At 28.6% G+C, this 21,330-nt stretch overlaps 1 protein-coding gene across 1 annotated transcript; it reads left to right on the top strand.

Annotated features, from left to right (window-relative positions):
* Positions 1-2,695: 2,695 nt before the first annotated feature.
* On the top strand, positions 2,696-18,452 carry LOC117173461 (protein cereblon). The gene is made up of 2 exons (XM_033362051.1): positions 2,696-2,873; positions 17,082-18,452. The coding sequence occupies exon 2, from the start codon at positions 17,104-17,106 to the stop codon at positions 18,385-18,387; it is 1,284 nt and encodes a 427-aa protein (XP_033217942.1). The 5' UTR covers positions 2,696-2,873; positions 17,082-17,103; the 3' UTR covers positions 18,388-18,452.
* Positions 18,453-21,330: the final 2,878 nt, after the last annotated feature.

Raw genomic sequence — 21,330 nt, 5'->3', positions numbered from 1 at the left:
TCAAAAAACGAAGACTTTTTCTGGAAAGGTATCCATAAATTGCCTGAGAGGTGGACAAAATGTGTAGCCAGCGAGGGCGCATACTTTGAATAAAATATTTGTCATTCTCTTGAAATAAATGTGTTTTTTTCTTGAAAAAATACCGGTTTCATATGTATACACCTGGTAGATACGAACTCGATGTGTCAAATTAATTCAACGAATAATTAAAAACAGGTGTTCGTGAAAAGGTGCCCTTAGGGTGGCGTACTATGTGTGCAGAATTGCATTGCGTAATGCGTCCATTCACTAGACATTTCAGCGAATAATATTCTCCTAGTTATTCAGAGAAACACTGTGATTGGCTGAAATGTCTAGTGATTTGACGCAAAACGCAACGAAATACTGCAATCATGGGACGCCACCCTTTGTAAAAATTTATATTAGGTATTTGAAGATGTGACGTCAGCTGATAAGATGTCTGCACGTCGAGGGCCAAACAAGTAGGGAAATTTACTAAGTCACCTAGCTGTTGGTAAATTTAACTATTTTAGAAAAAAATTGCATTTTTTTTCTTCTTTTTAATTTAATTAAATGAAAATTCAACAACTCCGCTGTTGGTTGAAAATTTATAGTTTCAGCTTAAAAATGAACCATTTGTTTGAAATTTCATCCATTTTTCATGGAAAATTATCTCTTTTGGTTAAAAATTAAGCTTTGTGGTTGAATTTATTTACTTTTTGTTCAAAATTCCACTTTTTTGTTGGAACTCCTGTTATTTGGTTTGAAGTTAATCATTGTCGGTAGAAAATTTTACTATCAACTTCAAAAATCATTTTTTCTTTAAATTCGTCTTTTATGAACAAAATTATTTTTTTGAAAATTCATCTTTTTTTGTTGCAGAAAATGATGCTTCTTAGATAATGTAACTATTTTATAGAATGTTTTGTTCTCATTTCAAAATTTATTTTCTGATCTGAAAACATAACTTTCTACAAAAATTTTCAGTACAAAAACGTCTCTTTCAGTTAAAATTGATCTTTTTGTAGAAAATTGTTCTTTTTGTATGAAAATTTGTACTTTGTTACCAATTTGTGTTATTTGGTAGAATATTAATCCCTTCGGTTTTTAATTAATATTTTTAGTTATAAATTTAACTGTTTTCTTCAAAATACGATTTTTTATTGGTTAAAAATAATTTCATGAAATTAAAATTTAACTGCTCCACTTTTGGTTAACAATTGACCTTCTTTAGTTTAAATTTCGCTTGTTTCGTTGAAAATTCAATTTTTTATCTGACAATTTCACTATGGCATTTTTGGTAGAAAATTCAGATATTAGTTGTAAATTAATTTTTATAAGTGAAAATTGTACAATTTAGTTGAATTTTTTTTTGTTACTGAAAAATTTCCTTTTTTAGTTGAGAAATGAACTATGTGGTTGAAAACTCATCTTTTTCGGCTGAAAATTATTCTTCCTGTCTGAAAAAAATATTTTTTTTATCGTGAAAAATCTTTTGTCCAAGTTATTAAAAAAAAAGTTTTGTTCTATGCAATTAGTATTGTTTGACCCTCAGCGTGCAGACATCTTGGATTTTCACCACTCAACCTGAAACACTTTATCCTTATTGTACCAAAAGTCTCTATTAATCACAAGATAGTTGGTCAAAATCTAATCTTTTTTTGGGAAAATGATTTTTCTATCTTTCATCTTTGACAAAAATGCTCCCAATTTGATTCTCAAACTTTACGGTGCATGCGTTACAACGGCAATCTGATTAACTGTAAATGGCGCACTTTTTTAAATGTCCAAATAAGTAAATTATTTTGTTTACAATAATTCATCATTATAGAATTAATTATATTTCTTTTCAAATCGAAAAATAGTCTTTTAGAGTGCAAGGTTGATTAATAATTTAATTCTACTTTTAATAAGCAAATTATGAATCAAAATCTAATGTATTTAAATGAGATTAATATCAAATTTAAAATCCTATTTAACGTCCAATAATCAAGTTAATGTGAAGAATTCCTGAAAATAAAACCAAGAATCTAACGACAAAATTTAGACAAACATCATAAAATTTTCCTATTGCAATCTGAAAAAGACGAAAATAAAAAAAGAGGAAAGAAAAATGAGAAGTCAACGAACCAAATTCCCTTCCTTCTCTTTTTTATTTCTTTTTCCTCTTTTTGTACCAGTACCGAAATGTTGATGATTATTTTTTACAATTTTTTTAAATTGTGATTTGATAATGATATGGGGAAAAAACACGAAAGAAATAAAAAAAAGAAGGAAGGGTATTTGGTTAGTTTCCTTCTCCTTCTTCTTTCCTCTTTTCATATTCCTGGCCAAAAGGAGGGTACATTTTTTCTTTTCTTCTTTGGTAGGACAATTTTTTTTGTCTTTTTCAGATTGCAATAGGAATATTTTATGGTGTTCGTCCAAAATTTGGTCGTTACATTCTTGGTTTTATTTTCAGGAATTCTTCACATCAAATTATGGATTTTAAATTCAAAGAATAGAATATTTTTGTCACAAATATAAATTTGAAATAATTAATCATATTTTTTGTACTTTATATTTCATATACATTTCAAAAAATTGATTTGCATATTTATTCATTTTAAATCAGCGCGTAATCAACACCCAATGAGGCTGCTGTTCCGACGCATGCGCAGTGTGATTATGGAGTCAAATTGGGAACAAAATATAAAAATCCTATAAATCCACAATATTATCAAGCAGCCCAAGAGTAAATGATCTCCAGAATATTATTTATTTTTGACAACAACAGTACGATGTAAAATTATCTAAGGAGAAGAGCAAGAAAACAGGAGAAACCTGAGAGAGGACAGTATAACCAGAAATGTTTTCTTCGATTAAAGGATAAGGTAATGTAACTTATATTACGCGTGTTTATATTTTGGATATTATGTTATTCTCAAAATAACATCAATCTTAAATCTTTTGTGGTGAAGGCGAACTTCGCAGCAGTGTTTTATAGCTGAGAGACTTTTCTCGATTTTTTTTCGTGTTTCGTGATGGCTAGTTGACATCAGAATCATGTCACGAATTTATGAGAGTAAAAGCGTTTTTGTGGTATGCGTAAATGTCATCGATGTCAAAAAACGAAAATTCGAAATTATGATTGCGCGGATTTAATTTATTTATTAATTGCTTTTATAGTGAAAATTAACTTTTCCCCTGAAAATTAAAATTTTTTGTTAGAAAATTCAATTGTTTTACAGAAAATTAATCTTTTTTTGACTAAAAATTTATCTATTTGGTAAATTAATTACTTTTTTTACTGAAAATGGACATTTTGTTTTGAAAATTCAATTGTTTTATAGAAAATTTATAATTTTTTGGATTAAAAATATAAATATTTGGTGAAATATCATCTTTTTTGTTTATTGAAATTTTCGGTTTGAAAATTGAGTTTTTTGCAGAAAATTCACCATTTTTCGGTAGAATGTTCCACTATTTTTGTGTAAAAATTAAGATAATTTTGTTAAAAAATACAATTGTTTTATAAAAAATTCATCCTTTTTAGGTTGAAAATTCAACTATTTCTTCAATTAATTAGTTTTTTAGTGAAAATTAATTTTTGAATCTAAAATTGACATTTTTTTTGTGTAAAGATTGAAATTTTTTGTTTGAAAATTCAATTTTTTTATTGAAAGTTCATGTCTTTTTAGTTAAAAAATTCAATTGTTTTACAGAAAATTCATAATTGGTTAGGGTAAAAATTTAACTATTTGGTGGAATATAAACTTTTTTTAATTCAAATTTTCGATTTGAAAATTGAGCTTTTTTGCAGAAAATTCTGTTGACTGAATTTTGACTGAAAATTGAAATTTTTTCTTTGAAAACTCAACTGTTTTATAGAAAAATCGTAATTTTTTGGTGGAAAATTAAACTATTTGGCCATTTATGAACTATTTTACTGAAAATTGAAACTTTGTTTAAAAATGCGATTGTTTTATAGAAAATTCATCCTTTTTTAAATTAAAAATTCAACTATTTGGTCAATGAATTACTTTTTTTAGTGAAAATTATCTGTTTTAATTTTAAATTGACATTTTTGGTGCGAAGATTAAAATTGTTTGTTTGAAAATTCAATCGTTTTATAGAAAATTCATCTTTTTTTTTTGTTAATTACTTTTTTTAGTAAAAATTAACTTTTTTAATTTTAAATTGAAATTTTTTGTGTGAAGATTAAAATTTTTAGTTTGAAAATTCAACTATTTGTTTAATTAATTACCCTTTTACTGAACATTACAATTTTAGTTTAAAACTTCAATTATTTTATATGAAATTCATAATTTTTTAGGTTAGAAATTGAACAATTTGATGAAATATAAACTTTATTTTTGATTGAAATTTTCGGTTTAAAAATTGAATTATTTTATAGAAAATTTATCCTTATTTAGATTGAAAACTTAACTATTTGGCCAATTAATTACTTTTTTAGTGAAATTTAACATTTAAATTTTAAATTGAAATTTTTTGTGTGAAGATTAAAATTTTTAGTTTTATAGAAAATTCATATTTTTTGTTGTTAAAAATGTATCTATTTGGTGAATCAATTACTTTCTTACTCAAAATTGTCACTTTTGTTTGAAAATTCAACTATTTGGTCAATTAATTTCTTTTTTAGTGAAAATTCATTTTTGTACTGAAAATGAAAATGTTTTATTTAAAAATTCAATTGTTTTTTAGAAAACTCACCATTTTTTAGGTTAAAAATTCAATTATTTGGTAAATTAATTATTTTTTTTGTAGAAAATTAATCTTATTGATTTAGAATCTATTATTTTTTTGTGAATTCCTTTGATTGAGTTCAAATTTTTTCTGTAAAAGACAGATACTAGGTTAAAAAATAAACTGCTTTATTAAAAATTATTTTTCTTTTAAATTATTTTTTTTACTGACAACTTAAATACTTTTTTTCGGTTGAAAATGTATGCATTTTGTTGTAAATCCATCTTTTGTGTTAAATAATTAATTCGCTTTGTTGATCATTCATTTTTTTCTGTTAAATATTCCTTATTTTAGTTGGAAATTAATTCCTTTGTTTGAAAATTCGTTTTTTAATTATTTTTTTCACTAAAATTTAAATATTCCATTTTCGATTTAATTTGATAGTTTTTAGTAGAATATTCAATTTTTTTTTAATTTATCTATTTTGTTGTAAATGTGTCTCTTGGTTGAAAATTAATCTTCTTGATTAAAAATTTAAATATTTAAAAATATTTATTGGATATTGAAAATATATCTATTTTCATAGAAATCTTTTTTTTTATATTCAAACTTTTCTAAATTCTCTAAACCTTTTAAAACTCTTAAAAAGTTTTCATTTTTTATGTTTGAAATTTTCAAAAATATACAGTTGGTTAAAAATGTGTGTTTTTAAATGTTTAAACATTTTTGAAAATATTATCTTTATGATAATTTTTCAAAATAAAAAGCTTTTAAAATTTTATTTTGAAACCTTAAAAAAATAATTTTTCTATCTTTTTAAAAATATTTTCAAATTTTTAATTATTGTTTAATCTTTTCTAAAATTTTAATCTCTTAAATTCACTTGAATTTTCTCAAACAAATTTTAATCTTGCAAATGTAAAAGTTTTGTTTCAAAATTTTCTACACTTGGTGTCAAAATTTTAGACATTTTTTTTCAGTTCTATTAAAATATGTTTTAAAAGAAAAAATTCTTTGAAATTTTCTAATCTTGCAAATTGAAAATTTTTGTTTTAAAAGATTCTACATTTGTTGTCGAAATTTTAGGAAATCGTTGATTTTTTTTAAATCGTCCATATTATGGTTTAAAAATTTGTGAAATCTTTTCAAATATTTGCTTTGATTTAATTCTTTTTTTTTATCATTTTTAATTTTCCTAAGAATTTTAGTAATTTTTTTATTCTTTTGAAACCTTTGAAATACTTAAAAAGTTGAGCGTAATGTTCAAAATCTTCAAAAATCTAAACTTTGTTTGAAAAAATTTCAAATATTTTCAAGTTTATATTATTTTTTAATCTCTCTGGAACTTTTAAATATCTCCTAAAGTTAATCGATTTTTTCTAAAATTTTCTTATCTTTTCTAAATTAAAAAAATTACTTTAAAATCTTTGACACACTTTTTCGAAATGTTAGGAAATCTTTTTTAATTTTCTTTTAAAATCCATTTCCAAAAATAATAAATTATTTGAAATTTACCATTAATCATAAGAAAACATTTTCAAATTCTTTAAACCTTTAAAAAAAATTTTCTGGTGCAGGATTTACTAAAAATTGTAATTTTTCAAAATAAAAATTCATTTTTAATTTTCCTATGAATCTTAAGAAAATGTTTTCATTCTTCATTCATTTTGTTTCCAATTAACCGTAAATATCTTAATTGAAAATTTGAAAACTTCAATTTTTTGTACAGATTATAAGTGTTGAATTGTTATTTATACATCAAAATATATTTATATTTAGAAAATTTGAAAAAATTTAAATCAACTTCGGAATTTTTCTGGATTTTGAAATAAAATTTTTAAGCTGTTCGAGGATGTTTAAACCATTTAAAATTAAAATAATTTAACTTTTAATTTAAGCCGGAAATTTTAAATTTTATAGTTGGAGCAGGAATTTATCCAAAATAATAATAATTTTTACTCTGAGCCCGGGAATTTTTTAATTTTAACGAATTCCGAGTCATTACTAAAATTATCGAAAAGGAACAAACTTCTGAATTGGACAAGGAAATTTTTCCAAAGAATTTTAATTCTGATTTGGAGCAGGGAAATTTAACATTTTAACCAATTCATAGTTGAAACTGTTTTTTTCTTATATTTAAATTTTTTCCTCAAATTTGTATAGAATTCTACATAATTTAAAAAAAAACTGTCTTAAAATCTTCCGGATTCTTTTCTGTCAATTTTGGAAATCTTTGAAAGTCTTTAAAAATCTTTGAAAATCTTTTGAAATTTTCCCAAGAATCTTGAATTTTTATTCGATTGAAACCGTTCAAAATCGTTATAGAGCTTTTACAATTTTATTTCGAAATCTGCAAAATCATAATTTTTTAGCTTTTTAAAAACATTTTCAAATTTTAAATGATTGATCTTTTCCAAAGTTCTAATCTCTTAAATCGTCAAGAATCGACATTTTCCTTCACATTTTTTAGATTCTTTTCTAGTTTTAAATTATTATTGCAAATTTTTAAATATATTTTAAAATAATTTGAATTTTTCAAAAACTTTCAATAAATCTTACTATTTTTAAAAAGGTTTTTTTGTTTAATTCATTCGTATTAGGAGAAATCTTATCTTTCATGATTAAAAGTGTAACTTTTCGGTGGAAAAATCGACTTTTTTTCAAAAATTTGTCCTTTTGATTCTAAAATTGACCTGCTTTAGCAGAAATTACATATTTCTTGGATAAAAATGCAAATGTTTGGTTGGAAATTGAACAATTTTGTTTAAAGATTCATAGTTTTTGGTTGAAAAAATCTACTGTTTAAATTTACTATTTGGGCATGGAAAAAAAACTAAAATATTTTATGCATGAAAATTGAACTTTTTTCGGAAATTTGTTTTTATTTTTATTTAATTAAAATTTACTTTTTGTTTAAAATTTATATTTTGGTGTTGAAAAATAAACTGCAATCTTTTCTGGATGAAAGTTCTACTTGGAAAAAATTGTCGTTTTTTTATTACAAATTCATCTGTTTTGGTACAAAATTTAATCTTTTTTTGATAAAAATTCAACTGTTTTATAGAAAATTCAACTATTCTGTTAAAATTCTATCCTTTTTGGTTGAAAAAATTCGTCTTTTTGGATTCAAAATCACATTTATTTCGTGGAGAATCTTTTTTTGGATGAAAACTGAACTTTTTTTTTAATTAAAAATTCTTCTGCTTTAAGAGAAATTTCATCTTTTTTTTTTATAAAAACGCAACTATTTCGTAGACTTCAACAATTTTGTTAAAAAGTCATCCTTTTTTTATTAAAAATTCGTCTTTTTTGTATTGAAAATTTTTTTTTTCATAGAAAATTATTTCTTGTTTAAAAAAATCATATTTTGTTTGTGAAAACTCGACTGAAATCGTTTTCAACAAAAAATTCAACAATTTTTTTTGAAACTTTATCTTTTTGATTTAAAACTTCATCTGTTTTAGAAGAAATTTGATTTTTTTTGTATAAAAATTCAACTACTTGGGTAAAAGTTAAACTACATTGTTAAAGTTTTTTTTTGATGGACGGATTATGTCTTTGATTTTAAATTTAACTATTTAGTAGAAAATACTTTGTTTTTTGTTTAAAATTAATTTTTTGACAGAAAATTGATCTTTTTTAGCTGAAAATACGGTTTCTTTTTTGTAAAAAAAAAAATTATTTTGAAATTTCATTTTTGTTCGGTAAAAATGCATTAGTTTCGTGGAAAAATAATTTTTTGCTGAATTCATATTTTTTGTGAAAAATCTTTATTTGTCTTTTTGGTTTTTAAATACTTTTTTCTTTGTATAAATTTCATTATTTTTTTATTGAAATATAAAGTATGAAACTTTTTCGTTGGAAATTTGTCTTTTTATGTTGAATATTCAATTACAATGTTAAAAATTAAATTATTTTGTTGAAAAATCAAGTATTTTGTTAAAAAGTTGTCTTTTACAGCAGAAAAGACATTTTTTTAGTTTAAAATAAATTAATAAATTTGAAAATTTAAAATTTTTTTATCTGAAATGTTATTTTATTTCGTTCATAAAATACTCTGCGTTAAAATTATTACAAGATTTAAAATGCAAAAAATTAATTTTTCACGACACTGATGCATTTGTACCCAACAAAAATGATATTTCAAAATAAAAATTATTTTTTACCAAAAAAGGCGAATTTTCAACCAAAAAAGATCAATCTTAAAAAAATTTAAGTTACATTTTCTCTTAAAAAATCAATTTGAAAAAAAGTATTTTCCACTGTAAATTTATAGCCAAAGACATAATCCTTCAATACAAAAATAAAAAAGTTTAACAATGTAGTTTAATTTTTACCCAAGTAGTTAAATTTTCAATTAAAAAATATTAATTTTCATCAAAATAATCAAACTTTCAACGATTTCATCGAGGTTTCAAGATCAAAATATGAATTTTTTAACCAAGAAATTGTTTTCTATGAAAAAAATAGACTTTTCAATCCAAAAAGACGAATTCTTAATAACAAATCTGCCCGCTTCGCGGGCACATTCTCGTCGCCCGTTGCGCGCGCAGCTCGCAAGTTTGAGCGCATCCAGGGCGCACTATAGATCTTTTTAGGCGAAAAACTTTTGTCTGTTAATTTTAGTTCATAGCTTGTGTCGTTTTTTTTAAAAAATGTAATATTTTTATTTTGGATGTTGTTTTTTACGACTAAAAACAAAAACTACGCACCCTATCGAAAAGTGATTCATTCAAAATTTGTAGTTCTTTCTAGGGCGCGCAATTTGAGCTTTTTTCATTTTTTTCGTATCTTACTTAGTTTAACCAGAAAATGGAATATTTTAATTTTTCATTATTTTTGGTCCGATCAAATTTGGAATGTTCAACTTCTCGACCAAATTAAAAAAGTTGTTATCATAGTCTTGTAGGGCTTTCAGAAATCAACGTTTTTGTTTTCTGACTTTTTTTCATATCATGCGTTGTTTGGCTTAAAATGTTTATTTTAGTTTTTTTTTTGGATTTTGAAAATGCTCTAACTCTAATAATTTTCTTTTTATAGCAAAAAGTCATTGGGATAAATTGTTTCAGTTTCTGAGTACTATGAAGAAACGCACATAGAATTCTGAAATTTTGAAAAAATTGTGGTTTCAAAAATTTTGAAAATGCGCTCACTTTTTGAATTTTGATCTAAAATAGCTGGTTTACCATTTTTTGTGCACCATTTTTGTGCTCACGACTTTTTACCTATTTTGCACAATTTAACCGCAAAATTTAATTTTTCATTTTTCATTCTTTTTTTATGCTGTCAAAACTTGAATTTTCAATTTTTTAAAAAAATTGAAAAAGTTGTTAGAACAGTCTTGTAGGACATTCAAAAAGAAACATTTTTCTTTTCTTGACTTTTTTTTCATATCGTGCGTTATTTAGCTTAAAGTGTTGATTTTCGTGTTATTTTTGAAATTTTATAAATGTTATAACTCTCGTAAATTTTGGTTTTATAAAAAAAATAAGTCATTGAGATAAGTTGTTCGTATTTTTTAATACTATAAACATCTGTACAGAAAATTTTTGAAACTTGAAAAAATGCCCTCAAAAATGTTCAAAATTTTCTAATTTTTTAAATTGTTATCCAAAATATCTGGCAAGGAAACTTGACCTTTAGTTTCTGAAACTCAGAGAGTGTGCCACAAGGACAATCGAATAGATTAATTTTTTCAAAAGTTATCGTGCCCAAAGCCTGCCATACATACGTACAGACATACAGACAGAAATATTCGTAAAAACCTGTATTTCGGATTTCGTGGGTCTCAAAACGTGGACATTTGACAAAAAACAGGGGGGGGGGGCAAATTTTACAAAAATCTAATACCTTCTCTGATGAAAATGTAAAATGAATTACTTTTGAACCAAACTGTTAGATTCTCTACAAAATAGTTGCATATTTATCCAAAAAAGAATAAAATTGTACTAAAACAGATGAGTTTGTAATAGAACAATTTTTTTTAGGTGCAACTTTCTTCCAGAAAAGATTTCAGTTCATTTTTCAACACTAAAATATAAATTTTAAACAAAAAGTAAATTTTCAAAATAGTATATTAGCTGAATTTCCGACCAAACCAGTTGCATTTGTAAACGAAAAAGTTGGCACTTTTCTTAAAACTCTTTAAAATAAAAAAATAGTAAAATAAAAAAACAAGTCCAAATTCAAAAAAATCTATTTATTTATAAATATTTGATTTATATTATTAAATAAATAATTAAAGTGAAAAGGCCGACACTTTATCTTCTGTATGGATTTTGATATCTTTGTTTAATATTCCAGTATAAGCAATTAAAAAAAGATATTTATGAGTATAACCTTTTGAAAAAAAATTCACGAAAACTTTGTGTGTCATATTGAAAGAAAAAAAAACGTAACGAATATTTTCGAGTGTAAAACAAGAAAAAAAACTATCTTCGTGGCAAATATTGTGTGGAATGCCCCTTATACTATTTTTGGTGTCTGAAGTGAGTCAGAGACTATAACGGAATTCGATAGATCTTAAACAATTCTAAAGGTTTCAAGTTATTTTTTAAAAATCCAAAGAATTTTAAGAGATTTCGTTTAAAAATGCATTTTCAAACGACTGAAAATATATAAAAATGGTTTATCAATAATTTTTTCATACGTTTTTCGGGTTTTTGTATATTTCCGTGAATGTATTTTGAACGGCCTAAGTATCCTGAAATTGGAACGATTGGAATGAACCACGGAAGAGCTGTGCGTCGATGTTGCGGGTGGGGAGGGGGGTATGTTCGGGAGCCAAGTGCTCTGCATCCACCCGTCGTTTTCCAGGATACATAACCTCATTTTTGAAATATAATAATTATTAATACTTCTATAGAATGCGTTATAGTAATTGAAAATAATAATTAATCCTGGACTGAGAAGAAATACCCAAAATCATAATTTAATCCCATGGAAGGATTTGTTTTTTGAGCGGAAGAAAGGCCGGAAATCTTTCGCAAAGTGTCTTTCGATTCTTTCGATAACAATTATTATAGATCATATTGCATAATTATTATATATGTAATTATGCAGGGTCTCCCTAATTATAACCTGAAACTGCTTAAACATTTATTCAAATTTAAACAATTTTTAGATATTGGCATTTGGCACGAGTTTTGCAATACGAATAAAATCAAATAAATAATATTACACGAATCGACAAAGATAAAACTCTGAAAATTTATGAGAATCTCAGAATTTATTTCAATTAATAGAAAATTGCATTTTTTTAACTTTTCGATTGAAAATTCAACCTTTTTCTTGAAATTTTGTCTTTTTTATTTTAAAATTTACCTACTTTATCAGAAATTATATCTTTCTTTGATAAAAATGCAACTGTATGGTTAGAAATTAAGCTATTATACTATTTTCTTGAAAACTTTTTGTTTAAAATTTATATTTTGCTGTTGAAAAATGAACTGAAATATTTTCTGGATGAAAGTTCCAGTTATAAAAAAGTGTTTTTTTATTAAAAATTCATCTGCTTTAGAATAAAATAGATCTTTTTTGGATAAAAATGTGACTATTTGGTAGAGAATTGAACTATTTTGTTAAAAATTCATCCTTATTGGTTGAAAAAATTCGTCTTTTTGGATAAAAAACTCAAATTTTTTTCGTAGGAACTTATTTTTTTGTTACAAAAATTCAATTTTGTATGTTACTGAGTTAACTGGAATCTTTTTTCAATGAAAACTCAACTTTTTTTGTAATAAAAAATTCTTTTGCTTTAAGATAAATTCCATATTTTTGGATAAAATGCAACTATTTGCTAGAGAATTCAACAATTTTGTTAAAAAGTCATCATTTTTGGTTAAAAATTTGTCTTTTCAGATTGAAAATTCAATTGTTTTGGTAGGAAATTATTTCTTGTTAAAAAAATCATAGTTTGATCTTGAAAAATCGACTAAATTCTTTTTCAACAGAAAATTCAACTTTTTTTTTTGAAAATTTATCTTTTTGATTTAAAACTTCATCGGTTATAGAAAAAGTTTCATTTTTTGTATGAAAATGCAACTTTTTGGTTAAAAATCGTTCTCTTTGCTTGATAATTCAACGAAATTGTTTAAAAGATTTGGTTGAAGGCTTATGTCTGGTTGAAAATTTAACTGTTTTTTAAAAAATACCTTTTGCTGTTTGTTTAGAATTCATTTTTTAACAGAAAATGGAACTTTTCCATTTTTTAAGTTTGATATTTTTAAATTAAAAATGCGCGTTTTTTTAGCATAAATATGCATCAGTTTCGTGAAAAATTAATTTTTTCTTGAACAGTCATCTTTTTTGTTTCAAAATTGAATTTTTGTAAAGAAAATTTGTCTCCTGGTGCGAAGAATCAATAATTTAGATAAACTTCTATTTATTTTTTGAGTGAAAATACTTTATTTGTTGGAAATTCGTCTTTTTGGCTTTAAAATTCTTGTCTTTTGTTGTATAAATTTCATTTTTTTTTGATAATAATATTAACTATGACATTTTTTCGTTTTCAGTTTGTCTTTTTAGGTTAAATATTAACTATTATCTTGAAAATTCCAGTATTTTGTTAAAGAGTTATATTTTAAAGTAGAAAAAACTTTTTTTTAAAAATAAATTAATGCATTTGAAAATTTTAAATTTGTATATGAAACACTGTTTTATTCCGCTTATAAAATATTCGATTTTAAAAATATCAGAAGATTAAAATGCTGGTATTTTAATAATAATGGTTTGAAATGAAAAATTAGTCAAAGAAAAATCCGAGAATTTTGAAAATGTCATGCGTCAATAATAAATAATAAATTCTTTTAAATTCTCCTCAATTTCGTCATATTCTCGGTTATATAATCTGAACTTAGAACTACACGACAACCAAATCAAGAAAAATACATTATTTGAGGTATTTATTGATATTGACGCATACGCGCTGAAAGTTTCTATTCGACGTAATATAGACCTCCCCAAGTTCTGACGGTAGACAAAATGTCGGCGATACTGGGTGCCACATAAAGCCGGTTAATTCAGTGGTTTTGCATAGGAATCCGTTTTTTTTTTAGTTACTATATGTTTCAAAAATGTCAAGTGTATATTTCGAAACTTTGAGCATTACAATAAAGTTAGGGGACATTTGGAATTATTTTGTGTTATCTCAATATTTTGCACTGACGATCAAGTAAAAGCATATAAAATATTAGAAGCATATGGGTACTTCCCCGCTATTGGGAAACTGGCCTGTACATAACTGTCTGAGCATTTTTTTGTTCAAATAAAAAAACAAAGCTGGTATAAGGTAAAGATAATAGTTTGTTTCAACGTAAACTGCAAACGGACTCATAAATTTTGCAGTAGTTCAGGATTTATTAACGATTTTGTGAAAAGTCGCGACAGGGGCTGGCGCATGTACCAGGGGACTGTCGTTGTTAAGTAAAAACTACATGTTATTACTGATTAACTATTTTCATTGTTTCTTATGTTAGAAAAATGTCTTGTGATAAGAAACATTTATGTACCTGAAGTTCTGAAGGTTCAAATGAACGAAATATTTTTTCCCAATTTTATTTTATCCATAAATATTGTTCCAACTGCAATAAAAAAAATGCATTATAATTTTGTTTTAGTAAAAGCATTATTTTCAATATAAATTAACAAACATTTTAGCCATATTAATAGTTTACAAAGTCATCAGTAAAAAAATCGCACATTTGAACGTTCCGAATTTCAAGCACTTGAAACATTTGAAAATTAGCATTCCTACTTTGAGGATCCAACAGTTCGAACCACGTACATTTTCGACACATAATAATACAAACTATTTAGAATAATGATGAACATTAATTGCCCAATAAACCTTACCTTAAATTATTTTTCAATCATGTTTTTGGGGAACCTTAATTTATAAAATACTCTATCCCCTTTCATGAACAAGTTGGGGCTAGGTAACTTCTATACAATTTCTTCCTTAGCTACGTCGGAGACATCCTTGTGATCCAACCTAATCATTTGTTTAGAAGTTACATAACTATTTGTGGATTCATGATATGTCAAGCCTCCTATTTTGAAATGTTCGCACGTATCATAATCGCAGAAACAGCTCAGACTGTTCATAGTTAGTATTTTTAAATAAATTTTTCCACTCATATGATGAACTTTAAGGGTGCTATTCAAAGTCTTTGCGTTAAATACTTCTCATTGTCTTAATAGCTTCATAGTCAATAGTGTTATAATAATTCCAGGACACTTTTTCTGAATCGCTCTAAGAATTTTTCCATAGGTTATCGATCGACGTAAACTAATGTAGCAACATTTTTTTATATTTGGAAGTTGTTTTGGTAGCTTTGTAGCCAAGATATGAAACACGGGTTTGTTGCGACATTGGGCTACGGGTCCAGTGCTTGAAAAGTGAAGGCACATGATACTATTCAAAATGGATAGCAAATGTGCCAAAATAGCAGTTATGGAATGAGATTTGTTTAAGAATGCTGTGCTATACGACTTAGTCAAATTTTCTAAGTAGACTATAACAGTGTGAAGACTAATTTATACGAGATAACCTCCAAAATAAACGCGTTGAATTTCTTGAGATGTATTTGCCGACATAATTTTGAGAAAAATCCATGTGTATTAAAGCATGATTATTAGGAATGTTTTTTTAGAGTATTTATTACATTAAACGGGTGGACAATGTTTCTTTCGCGGAACAAAAATGTATCTAAATCCTTTTTCAGTTTTTCTATGGGTTGACGTGGCTGGATGATCAACATCTTTATCAGATATTTTCTTAATTGAAGTGGTCTTTTAGCTTTGGGGTCTATGAACTCTTGTTTTTGAACCATCCAATTTTAGAAATGCAAGGGTTTGTTGTCAAGTTTTTTGTTAGCAGGAGTTTTATTGATACACTTTTGACACTATCTGGATAAGCAGTGTTCCCTGTAACGATCACAGCACATCTCATTCAGCAGTTTCTGATAGCTATTGATGGCTATTCTCTCTTTCTTTGTAAGATTGACTTGCTTGTTAATTGTTTTTTGCTTGTAGGATGCATTGTTTACCATCAGGTTCTGCGGAAATTATTATTTTGTCAGTACCCTGGTAGTTCCATCAGTACCCTGCCTCATTCTGTGACAGGGGATTGACGCCAGGGAACTGAGAAATTCCACAAACGTCGTGGCTATCACAAATACTAATAAAGTATTATTGATTGACTTGCAGGAATGATTATCTGTCCACCTTGAGTATATAAAATACCAAAAGCTGTTAATTTGATTTCAAAAAATAAAGTATAAATTAACTCGCCAGGGACTGTCTCAACAGCTAGCTGAAGCACTTGTTTCAGCGTTAACGTCGAGAAATAACCTAACAGAATAGCATATGAACGCTATCTGTTGTACATCAGGACAAACTTCACGTTGGAAACGTTCCGTTTAACGCAAAAAGATGACTTTTTGTTGCACATAGAATGATTAATATAATTTTCAAGTTAAATGATATTTTTCTTTTAATTTATTGTGGAATCTTTAGCTTTGATTGTGATTCTTAGCTTGTGACACGCCAGGGGACTGATTTTAAATGTACTTAAAAGTAGATTACACAATGTGTATTCTTAATTTTGACGGTTTACGCAGTGGTTTATTAAGAAACATTAATAACTTTCTATTTTTAATATCAATGTGCAAGAAAACGTTTTATATTATATGTGTAATTTGCCCGGGACACTGATTTTCCCAATAGTAGAGAATTACCCATATAAGTTTTTCGAAGCTGGGTTTGTCTCCAGTTTGAAATGCAAGGAAATAAACCAGATCTTCCTAGTGATGGGCGAGGTAAGTGTATGTTTTTGCATTTATAAATTAAGGTGCGTATGTAAATCAAGGAGACAATAAAAAAGAAAATTGTTATCAAAGTGATTATTAATTGATTATTTTTATCAGCCAAGTCTACCCGGTTTCCTGAAGAAAGAAACCAAAATATTAGTCGAGGATATGAAATAAAGTGTACTCTGAAAAAAACTAGTGGAAGCAGTAATTGTTTAGAATTTCTGAATACACAAATATACATAAGTACTGATTACACATAAATGAAAGATTGAAAAATAAAAAACCGAAGCCGAAAGACGGTAAAGTCTCGTTCTAACATTTCTATCGGCACGTTTTGAACACGCTACCACAAAACTCCCGTAAACATTTAAAAACAATGATACCGCACTGACTACACGGTTTGCATGCCTTGTGTGGCCTCCAGTGTTACGGCCATTTTAGTTGGAGAGGTCTATACGTCAAATCATGTAGAAAACTAGATAGGTAATATATGCGGAGAAAACCATGTAAAATGCGCAGGGTATTATACGTAACCAGCTCTGTCTCTTAGTAATTAGTCAAAAACTAATTTTTCTTTCCCAGATTGTCCCTCAAGTTATCAAAAATGGACCAAGAAACTAGCAACAGTGACGCCGAATCGACGGATTCCGGCGACCGCCACAACCTCGACCCTCGAAACCTACCAACTCTAGAAGAACCAGATGGCTTCTCTGAAGATACACAGCCTCCCGTCGACAATACCTTCGACCTTTCCCTCTCCGCCACTCACTCCTACCTGGGGGACAATCTCGAGGAACTCCGCGGTCGAACTCTCCTCGACGAAGGCATCTACATGAACCTGCCCCTCCTCGTGAAACAATCCGTTGTCCTCTTCCCAGGCCAAACCCTCCCACTGACAGTCTTTGGCACCCAGACCATCGAAATGCTCCAGCAATGCATCCACAAGGACCGCACCTTCGGCGTCGTCTGTCTCGGGGTCGACAAGGTGGTTCCCATAGGAACCACCGCCGAAATCTATGAGTACATGGAAGGTTCTCCCATGCAGGGCTTCCGAATCAAAGCCAAGGGCAGACAGAGGTTCAAAATCATCCGCGTGATTCAAGGCTACGGGAAGATTTCCGCCAATGTGAAAATCGTGCCCGAAATATCACTTGGGGCTCCGCTCTGGGAATCGCGAGTCGCTTCCTTGGATCGTCTGCGGACTCAGTCTTCGAAAGAACTCAGAGAGAAGGTCGAGAGGCTCGATGCAATTTCGAGTCCTTGGCCGTCTTGGGTCAGCAGACAGTACGATCCCAAGAGACTGTCTCAGAAAATCAGGACGCATCTTGATTTCATTGAGAAGAGAGGGAGCCACGTGCCTGACGACCCGACGGAATTGTCGTTCTGGGTCGCGCAGAATCTCCCCTTGGACGACAACGAGAGGATCACGCTTCTGAATTATGACTGTGCAATTCCAAGACTCCAGAGGGAGATCAAGTATCTCATCAAGGATCGGGTTTTCGTTTGCTGCCACTGCAATAAATTTATCGGGCTGCAGTCGGACATGTTTCCGATGAACAAGGAAGGACCGCAGAGCGCTTACTGCAATTCGGGGGGGATTATTCATGAGACTGTGACGCTCTACAAGGCTCAGGGGATGATTTTGAGCAGGGAGGGACCTTCTTCGGAGTATTCTTGGTTCCCGGGTTACGCCTGGACGATCGTCACTTGCGAGGGATGCGGAATTCACATGGGCTGGCGATTCACCGCGGAGAATAATAATCTGAGGCCGAGAGCATTTTGGGGATTGACGAGAAAGAGTTTGAGGTCAAAGAGAATCGAGGCGAAGAAATGTCTGGGGGATGGAGTCGATCGCAGTGACTCGGAAGATTATGTGAGTTCTTATTAGAGTTGTAATTTAGAATAGACTGTTTGTACCCTGATAAAAATTATTAATAAAGATTTTCAACTTGAGGAATTTTCGAATATATTAAGAAGGAATGCAAATAGAACTTCTTTTTTGTAAAGTTGTTCTGATTAATTGATTTTTCCATAAACAGATGATATTGGGATCTGAAATACTTGAATACGCCACCTGGTGACAGATTCGGAAAGCCCTGAGTGTAGGTGAATTTTGACGCAAAGTATAGGCGAATATACGAAAATAATTTTTCTGAAGGTTGTACAGTGTTTTTACAGTGAAACCGGGAAAAAATAAAAAGTTATAAATAATATAAATTAAACTTTATCAATGGAGTCTTCGCCACGAAAATACAAGGGCAAAGTGTTTTGTTGTGTGTTTGGTTCTCTTCTACTGCTCGAAAGCATGAAACTTCGGTTTTTCTGAAATGTAAATAAACTCCTATTTTTAAAAAAATGAAGAATCCTATAGTGCACTTACAGCATTTACTGATAGTATGGATCGAGATATAAAACATAGTAAAGTAAAAAATGCACGAAATTCTAGCGGGGATTTTCAAGCTTGTTCCACTGTCAATAAAAAAGATTGAAGAAAAAGTTATAATCATCATTAAGTATTTATTGTTTTTATTCTTCAATAATTTTTCAGCTTTCCGAGTGCAGATAATCAAAGCAGGTTCTAAGTAAAAATATTATTTTAGGTACAAATATATCAACATAACCTCAAATCTGAAGAAAGTTACTGCTATAAAAGGACAAATATTTGTAATTTCAAGTTGATATAAATTAAATTTTGCATTGAAATGTCGATAGTTAATATTACATTTAAAATGTTTGAGGGGAAAAAATGGAATTTATTATTTAGACAACAAGAGTTTTTAAATTCGAAGTTTGTAAACAAAATGCAATATTAGAAACTGAAGTTTCATTTTCCACCTCTTTTTCCCAAAATAGAAAGTGTCTTGCATGTAAAATTCTTTCTCCTTCTACGAAGTTTCTACATGCCGGTGTAGATTTTGTGAAATCACAAATTGGAGCTATTGTTATTTTAATTTTAAAGGATTAATACTAATTTTCAATGTTTTTACATGAATCTTATGAGACGTCTACCTAATGTCGCCGGCCATATTTCTTTTGCCGCTAGGGGTGCCCTCAAGATTTCAGATCCCAATACACCTAAATAGCAAAATGTCCGCATGAGGCCCACATGGTGCTGGTGCGACGTGTAGATCAATCCGCACGTCGTGAGGTCAAGGTGAGAGACAGATGTGTCAACAATGGAGTCGCATATGCGCCACATGGCGCGTTAGCAATATATAGATATAAATATTGCATCTAATTACATACTACCGGCACACTTTTCCTGTTTGATTTCAAACTGCTTCAATGGAAGCGTAAACAACATCCCGCAATATAACCGCGATCGGCTGCTGCACGAACTATGAGCACTCAACGTACTCACAGGACGTGCAGCAAAGATGCTTTCTGTGATCCGCGCATCTGAGAAACCATTTGCACACATAACTGACATGCGCGCGCGACATTTTAAACGGAAGAGTTTTAGAGTAAGCTAGAGAAGATATTTTTAAAGCAAATTTCTTTATAGATAATATAAAAGAATGAAAAATAATTATAGCTTAAAATTTCGACTTTTTCATACTGCACAAAAACAAATTGAATAAGTTATATAATCTTTAAAAGAAAACTTTTAAGCATTTGGGTTTCTTACATTTTAATCATATATAGCACGTTCTGATAAAAAGGATTCTCTTCTGTAATGGGGGTTTTCTATTTCTTGTATGGATTTGTAAAGTTTTTTTTTTTTTTTTTTTGAATATTTTAAAACAAATGTAAATATATTAATCATGCTGATTTCTATGTAGAAGAATATATTTTAACGTGATAAATAACGTTGAAGTATTACTTTCCTCTTGCAGAATCATAACAAAGGACATAAATGAAAGTTATAGCTTTTTTTTAAATCCGCACATTACTCCAACGACTTGTCGCGATGGCGGTCACATGCTATGTAGCACATCGCGCACACCGTTTGCGGGCACAGTGGTGATTTACGTACGATCTGCAAGTCGTGCGGGTACTGTGTTCGTACTCCTGCAGACATATCGCGCTCTCACGCCGTGCGGCCTGCGTGCTGCAGCACGCATTGCTGTCTGGGGCAGTTCTTTTAAGCTTAACTTTTTGTAAAAGAAGAATTTTTAATGTAGTCTTGGTCCACATCTGAACTAAAGTTCCTCTAAGGAGAGTTGTGCAGCGTTACCCACTCCACTAGCCCAGGCGAAACCGGAATCGGAAATACGTAGCGAAGCGCGAAACATTTGAAATATTCTCAAGAGGAGGTTATATGTCAATATATTTTCGCGCAGTGTTTGTTAGGAAAATAAGATTTTTTAATAAAAACACAATGACGTCGTGTTACATCCTTTACTGCCGTGATAGTTCTAGCCAAGATTTTTACTTAAGAAAAATCCCAGAAGATCCTCAGTTTAAACAATTATCGATAGAGAGTTTTAATCAAGATTATTGGATATCTCACTAGAAATCTGCTGTTTCTGCGGTTTATGAGGTTTTGATAAATAATGTAATAAAAGTCAGAAATGTATCTTATTTTTTTGTGATTGCAGTTACATTTTGACTGTAACATCTGGGAAATTGTAAATAATAAAAGAATGGTAAAAATTTATTTCATGATTATGAGGCTGATATCAACTCTGGCTTGGAAAATATTATTTCGGTCTTCTTTAGCATTGAATTAAATTAATTTTGATTTCGAATATTTTCATCAAAGGTGTTTAGAAAAGTCTGTATCCTCAAAATTAAATTTCTTTGCTTTATCATAAAAAATGCAATTATCAAATTTTCCTCTGTGTGTTGTCTCATTTTAATTTTTTTTTCACAGGAATTTGAACATTTG

This window comes from Belonocnema kinseyi, chromosome 1, assembly GCF_010883055.1.
Source record: "Belonocnema kinseyi isolate 2016_QV_RU_SX_M_011 chromosome 1, B_treatae_v1, whole genome shotgun sequence".
Taxonomy (NCBI): Eukaryota; Metazoa; Arthropoda; class Insecta; order Hymenoptera; family Cynipidae; genus Belonocnema; species Belonocnema kinseyi.
The sequence above is the reverse complement of the archived record's forward strand: the minus strand, read 5'-3'. Positions and strand labels throughout refer to the sequence as shown.

What these genes read in the sequence shown, in the direction of transcription:
- LOC117173461 (XM_033362051.1), top strand. Translation starts at nt 17,104, where the DNA reads ATGGACCAAGAAACTAGCAACAGTGACGCCGAATCGACGGATTCCGGC.